General features: G+C 37.0%; 1 protein-coding gene across 1 annotated transcript in view; it reads right to left on the bottom strand.

The window, feature by feature from the left end:
* The window catches only part of LOC118320938 (CUB and sushi domain-containing protein 1-like), a 263,711-nt gene that overhangs the window by 150,301 nt on the left and 106,177 nt on the right, over positions 1-7,233 (bottom strand). The window contains exon 8 of the mRNA XM_035652065.1: positions 2,009-2,090. Coding sequence (XP_035507958.1) covers positions 2,009-2,090 — 82 coding nt within the window. The remainder of the gene's footprint in view (positions 1-2,008; positions 2,091-7,233) is intronic.

Here is a 7,233-nt window from a genome sequence, read left to right on the forward strand (position 1 = left end):
GCACGTGTTTTGGCTCCCAAGAGGGCACTTTAGCACGCGTTTTTCAAAAATTGGGGCCCCCCCCCCGTGCACGTCCCTGTTACTGCTTATATTTTAAGGGAAACGAGCTCTTGCAGGAGATAATTGTAGAAATAATGTATGAATGACGGTCATGATATTAATGATGCAGAGACTTTTAGATCCCTGTGGAAGACAACCGTCAAAACAGATCATCCAATTAGGATATATAATTCCTCTCGTTCGGTAAGACCTTGTATTTCTCTCCACTTGTGCCTTCTTTCTATTGTCTGTTTTCCTCTCTTCTCCTTTCTTTTTCTTCTCCCCTCTCGCCTTCTCTTTTTATAAGTTGTTCTGATCATTCTTGTTTTCACATTCTCTCTAACACCCCACTGCCTAACACGTGAGAGGGACATTCAGCCATCTAAGTGGAAGTCTGCATGGTGTCTTGTCTGTAAAGCTTAATGTCTCTTCCCTGCTGACACACACCACAGACTACCACCTGGCCAAACATTCGCTATGTAGGGTTCTGGTTGTTCAGTGGATCCACCCTGTTGTTAAACACTGTAGAGTCGTACAGTCTGGCCAAATCTTTCTGTTAGTGCCTTTGTCACGGAGTTGGGTCATTCACTTTACAGCTTCTGCTACTTTGGCGATGCTGATGACACTGAAAATACCTTACATCCAGCCGTTCACTGTGAAATTTACAATTACAGGAAAGAAAACTTTGTTGTTATTGCTATTTCGTTGAAATAGAACTTTCCAATGCAACTGTGTACGTGGTTGTCTGAGAATCAAAATGGCCATGACACACTAAGTTACAGCCATCTTGAAACATCTGCACTGCCCAACAGTGAAAGCTGTTTTTTTATTTTTTTATTTTGTTCTCTCTCCATTTCTCCCGTTTTGCTTCATCACACCACAATTCTGCTCCAGCTCCTGCCTCTTGTTACTTAATGATGATTAGATACAAACCTGTAACACACACCAAACACATCCATGCCAACATGCACGCATACTTACAGAGAAGCGCTAACAACACAAACACAATTGGAGGTAATGACCGTTCACCAACCCAGACAGCTTCACTAATATTCCTACAGAGTTTGTGCAGTCATATTTGCTAATGGTAAAGAAGAGCACCAGGAGCTGGAGATTCAAAGATAGTTATTGTTAAAAAAGTTTTTGGCCTGAAAATAGTCTCTGATTAAGGTAAAAATGGGATGCCCCTTTTGATTTTCTCTTAATAATGACGAGAGAAATATAGGAACAATTTAGCTGCGACTGATGCTAAGTGGATGAGTCGGGAGAGATGATTATTTCCTAATTGCTCACTCCTGATTAAATGAAATTATGGCTCCCTCTCTACTGATAACATGACAGACACCATGGAGTAAATCATTTAAAAATTCCTGTATCCACCAAATCCTTATTTATTAGCCAAAATCCTACATTCCTTCCCATTCTCTGTGTGTAACCCCAATATGAGTGAGGACCCTTAAAAAACCTGTAGAGTGATTAGTAATGTGAATTGGTAAATGCTGATGGTTAACAGGGTGTCTCTGGACAGAAGAATTACTGATTATGATTCAAAATGGCTATAATCAAGGGCACACAGTGAACAATGCAAAACAGGCTCTGCTTATGTTGGCTGTGGATGAGTTTCAGACTTGCAGTTCTGGGACTCTAACAGGCCGACCTGCGCCACCTACTGGCAAATGAGGTAACAGCGGCGGTAATTTAGAACTGCAGATGACGACATGTACGTTATTTACAGAAGGGCTGCAACTAACTTTTACTTTCATTATCGATCACCTGATTATTTTCTCGATTAATTGTTTCGGCTTTTATAATTTCCCATAACCCAAGGTGACAGCTTCAAATATCTTGTTTTACTGAAACAATTATAAATTATAGCAACAATATCCAAGGCATTTGTGGGTGTTTTTAATATAGATTATTTCACTATGAGTGACTGAGTGCAGCTAAATCCAGAATAGAGTGAACTTACTGGAAGGCCGAGCCCATCCTCTTGCCATTTTCTGGAACTCCCGGATCTGGACAAACATCACCAGCAAGACCACTTTGACTCACTGAAAAATAAGAAAGATTATAAGGTGAGCAGTAAATTTGATCAGGACATTTTCACACACTTCAGGGACATCTTGTAATTGTTGAAGCCTTCTATGGCATCTTATTATGCTGATAGGTAAATCATTCAACTTTATACTTTTTTAAACCTTTTACAGTAAGATGAAAGTGACGGAGGTAAAGAAATTATTAATTCTTGCTACTGTGGTCACAAATACCTGAGTATTTTTCAATATATAATAATAGTCAAGTGGTTAAGCACAACTAGGATAACTCCAACTGTGAGAAATATCCCCAACTGTTGTTGAGAATTCACAAAATAAGGCATGCACTAACCCTTTGAATTTTAAAATAGATATATTCTTGGCTGACTCAGGAACATGAAAAATACACAGGCATCAATATGAAAACAAGGCCGTTTCCTTTTGTGTTTCGTTTTCTAGCTGACAGATATAATAATAATACGAAAAAGATTTAAAGATAAAAAAAAAGTTTTTTATCAAAGTGCAGCAATGGACACCCTTATCGTGATCAGCCTTTTATAATTTGGAGATCATCCAGCACAAAATAAACAAGTCTCAACCATCTTCTCTGTGTGTTTTGTTTAAAGGCAAAACAGGGAGTAACAGTAATTTGATTTGACACAAATCTGGAAACTAAGGAAATTCTATAATTCATAACATTTCTGAATAGGTCTTTGTAGAGCAGACATTTTCATTTTTTCATAGCAGGAAAAACACAGGTCTTACTTATGACATTAACAATGGCTCCATTCAATTCAAACACACATTTTTACCAGTAGACATTTGAACATTTCAATAGATTGAACAATTTTCCCAGTGACAGTTGTGTAAAAAACTGTGAACAGCGCCTATACAAAATAGGGGACACAATTATAGAAATTAAACTACCCAAGCCATACAAAGTAGGCTAGTTCAAATTGTATCCTCTTTGAGAAGCTACAAAATTAAAATACTGCTTACAGATGAATACATCAGTAATAATATTCCAAAGATATAATATATTAAAATATATCAATAACTGGAGCATCCATAATTACTACATTTACTTTTAATACAAATATTGAATGCAGGTGTCACTTTAAACAGCTACTTTTACATCATGGTACTGCTACTGTTAATTAAGTAAAAGTCTTGAATACTTTTTAACCCCTGAAAAAGTGTGCATATTATTATATGAGGAAGGACACATTTTGCAACTTTTCCCCATGTTTCAAACTAATACAATTTTCAAGGATTTCAGGTATGTTTGCTCTAGCACCAATCGTTTCAAGAGTTCACATGTACATTTGGCATTTCTGACGACCGTAATAGACTGTAACCTTCACTTCACGTCAGCGGCCCACTCCTATATTTAGATAGCGATTTACCTCACTAAATGACTCAGTTCTTCCTGATATTTGCCTCACTTCCTCTTTGCCTGCTTTCATAATAAACCTTATGTCAGTATAGTCAGTAGACCTATGCCGTTTGAATTTTCAAAATGTTGGGTAATACTCGTAAGAAAATCCAAACACAACAACTGTCATGGTGGAAATGAAAACCAACACGTGCAGAGATTTAATGGACAGAACTGTCCTCAGTTCTCACATTTTCTCTCATCGACCTGCATGATCTGTTCTGTCTCTAAAAAAAGCACAAAACACAAGACAATTTTTTTGTCCAGCTCATATTTGGGATCTTGCATTGGTTTTAGACTTCGCTCTGGCTGGGAGCATCTGCTGCATGCTTAAAACGTAATGTAAATGTAAATGAGACCAGACAACATGACAGAAACCAGTTTAGACCAGCTCTGTCTTAATGGAACTCTGTGGATGAATAATGGTGGTTAGCAAAAAACAAGAAATGAAGGGAAAGGAAGAAGAGAATAAATAAAATAGAAATGGGGGAAATGATGAAAAGGGATACAATAGCACAGAAAAAATAGAGGAAAATTTTCTTGAGGGTTATAAAATATGACCTAGAGAAAGAGCAATATCTGACCTCTCAGCACCTCTTTCTTTCTTGCTTTTTTTCTCTCACTTGCTTCACTCTTCCTGTCTTCCTCTGCTCCCACTCAGTCTAGCTCCCTACTTTTGTATTCTAGGCTTGCTCACCCCACTTCTTCCTCTCTCACACACATTAGCTGCAATTTACAAAGGGATGCCGAAGTTTTGTGCATCCTAGCATAAAAGATGGATGAATGATTTGCTGCGTTTGTGCGACTGTGTTATGTGTGTGCTAAGGGTTTGTGAGTGTATAGACGCTGTGTATTCGTGTTTGTGTGAGATATGATGCAAACAGAACAAGCTGTCTTGTTGCTCTGCTGTTTTTTGATGTTCTGTCCAAAAATCACACACTCAAAAACACACTTTCTGTGTTGCGCGCTCTCATCCCCTTCTCTCTCACTCATGTTCAAATGGCTTTCATTGGCATCAAATACAAAGGTTCATATTGCCGTAACAAATCCAGCTCATGCAAACAACATGAGATTGTTATAGGGGGGAAAAAGCTGCCAAATATCACTGCTGGGCTGATGTCAAAAATCCTCAAGCTGACTTAATTCCATATTTGCACTTAAAAGACCATTCAACATTTAAACACAAGCTTATAATGCATAATGTCATTTCCATATCATCAAAGTGTCTTCAGCAAACCTTTCATCTCGACAAGTCAACTTTTTAGGAATTCATAAAAAAGTGATTACTTTTCTTGTTGGTATTATTGTATGTTTGGCATTTCTGACGACTGTAACTATACGTAGATATTTAGCTCACTAAATGACTCAGTTCTTCCTGATATTGGTCTTAAACTATACACTATACTCTCACCCAGTAAGAGTATAGAATATGAACTGCAAAATACTGATGCATAAAATATTAGTTTTCTAAAAATGCAACAAAGTACCTTTACTTTAAGTACAGGTTGAAGGTACTCGTTCTTTACTTTAGTATTTCATCTTATGCAACTTTATAACGCTACAGTAGTACATTTTCGAGGGAAATGCTATGATTTTTAATCCACATTTATTTGGCAGCTGTTTCTAGTTATTTTGTAGGTACAATAAATATATGAAGTACAATGCATTGTTATAGGTGAATCTAAAATGTACACTAAGTCAAAATCAGCTCCACCTCAACCAGCTGCAACATAAACTGCTTCTCAGTGGGTAGAGCTGGCGACCGATGTACGGAGGCTGAGTCCTTGCTGCAGCGGCCTAGGGTTCGAATTAAACTCTAATAATAATCCAATAGCATAGTACGTAGATAAAAATATTACACTAACATTATTTTTCTGAATGAGTACTTTTACTTTTGATACTTTAACCACATTTTGCTGCTAATATTTCTAGTAATGTACTTTTACTTGACTAGTATTTTGTATGTAGGACCTTTACTTTTTAAAAAAGTATTTTTACATGTTGGTATTGCTTTTATTAGTTACATAAAAGATATGAGCACTTTTTCTACCACTTGATTAATGCCATCACCATTAGTCCTCATCATGCATCCTTTTATAAACTTTTTTTCAAATGAAATTAAATGAAATTAGATTATTACTAATGAATTGTACAGGTAAGTGATGTTTTTTTCCATGAAGATTAACCAAATAAATAAAAAAAGAGTCCACTGAGCAGCCAGTATTACAACAGTATTCGACATGCCAACAACCATTAAGAGATTATGTGGCTGCTGCCATCACCAATAGTCCTCAGCGCAGCCAGATTAGACGTGATGCCTTTTGTTGGATTTTTTTTATTTTTACAGGAGTGTATCATGAACTATTAGGTCTGGCAATCATAAATACTCAATAAGGAGTGACACATTAAAATTTAAATCCATTAATATCGTTAAGACATAATTTTACATTTAAATGCTAATAATTGTCCTTTCAGAAGATAAATATATGTTTAAATGATTTGATAATTATCCTTGGTATCACATATTGTATTTTCAAATTTTCAAATTGTGGTGAAATCTGTTGCATCCTGAAACTCATAAGGAAGTACTATTGTTACTATTGTCTACATTGTTTAATCAGTCTGCTGCACAGAGCTGTAGTATTAGGTGTCAAGACTTAGGTTAGGTGGTACTAGCAACACCTTTACATAACACTACAGGGAGCTTTTTAACAAAAAAAAGTTGTCTAATAGAGTCTTACAAACAGGGTAAAGCTTATGAAACTGCCATATTAAAATGTACATGTTATGTATTTTCTGCTGTTAGTTTTGTTTTCTTCATTTTAAGAAACTGTTGACAATTCACTGGCTCAGGGAATTGGAGAAAAAATGTAAACTACTGGCTTAGAGGGCAATACAAAGCAGCACAAAAGTTTAGTTATTGTAACAGCTGACAGATGAACCATTAAAAAAGAAAATGTGGTCAAAGAGTCACTGAGAGATGCTGCAAGGAGAAAGGGAGAGGCAGGGAGAGCATGGGAGTGTATGTTTGTTTGTGTGTGTGTGTGTATAATCAGCTCATGTGTTTCAGGTAAGAGCTTTTGAGGTACTCTTCAGATGCCTGCTGGATGAGGGGAGAAATGTGTGAAGTGCAGTTTGTTGATATGCTCTCTTCCGTCTCTCTCCTCTGCTCTTCTTGATGCCTCTTATCCACTCTGCCCTCTCTTTCTCCCCCACCATCTCATGCTCACAGGTCAATCAAGCCAAGAGCTTGGAAAGTCTACAGCCATCTTCCCAGCATCATTTTGTTGAGCTCACAAGATTCTCCACATAAATACACTTGTTATGCTGCTGAGTCAGAGCCATGTGTGATGAAACGGAGTATAAAATAATATTCTGATGGTTCTGAGGTTTTCACTATGTGGCACCGCATCATCGTGTGGTTTCCAAGTTTCAAGTGGTCGCATCGTTTTCATTTGAGTAGATCACAACCCGGCGCCACCTTGCCTGACAATCCTGAAGAAAACACTGATTATAAATCACACTATCCAATGATGATTCATTACAGTTCTAGGTCATTGTCTAGGGAGTAAAACTCCTTAATCACAATCTTTCAGCCTCTCTATAATTATGACACATCCTCAGCAGTAAGCTAATGTTACCGCTGAGAGAGGGTAACTGCGGATGGGCTTCTTTCATTTGGACCTTTTTACCACTCTTACTCTTTATTTTTTTGTATTTTAATTG

The sequence above is a fragment of the Morone saxatilis genome, unplaced genomic scaffold (genome assembly GCF_004916995.1).
Source record: "Morone saxatilis isolate NCDOM2014 unplaced genomic scaffold, NCSU_SB_2.0 Contig11, whole genome shotgun sequence".
NCBI lineage: Eukaryota > Metazoa > Chordata > Actinopteri > Moronidae > Morone > Morone saxatilis.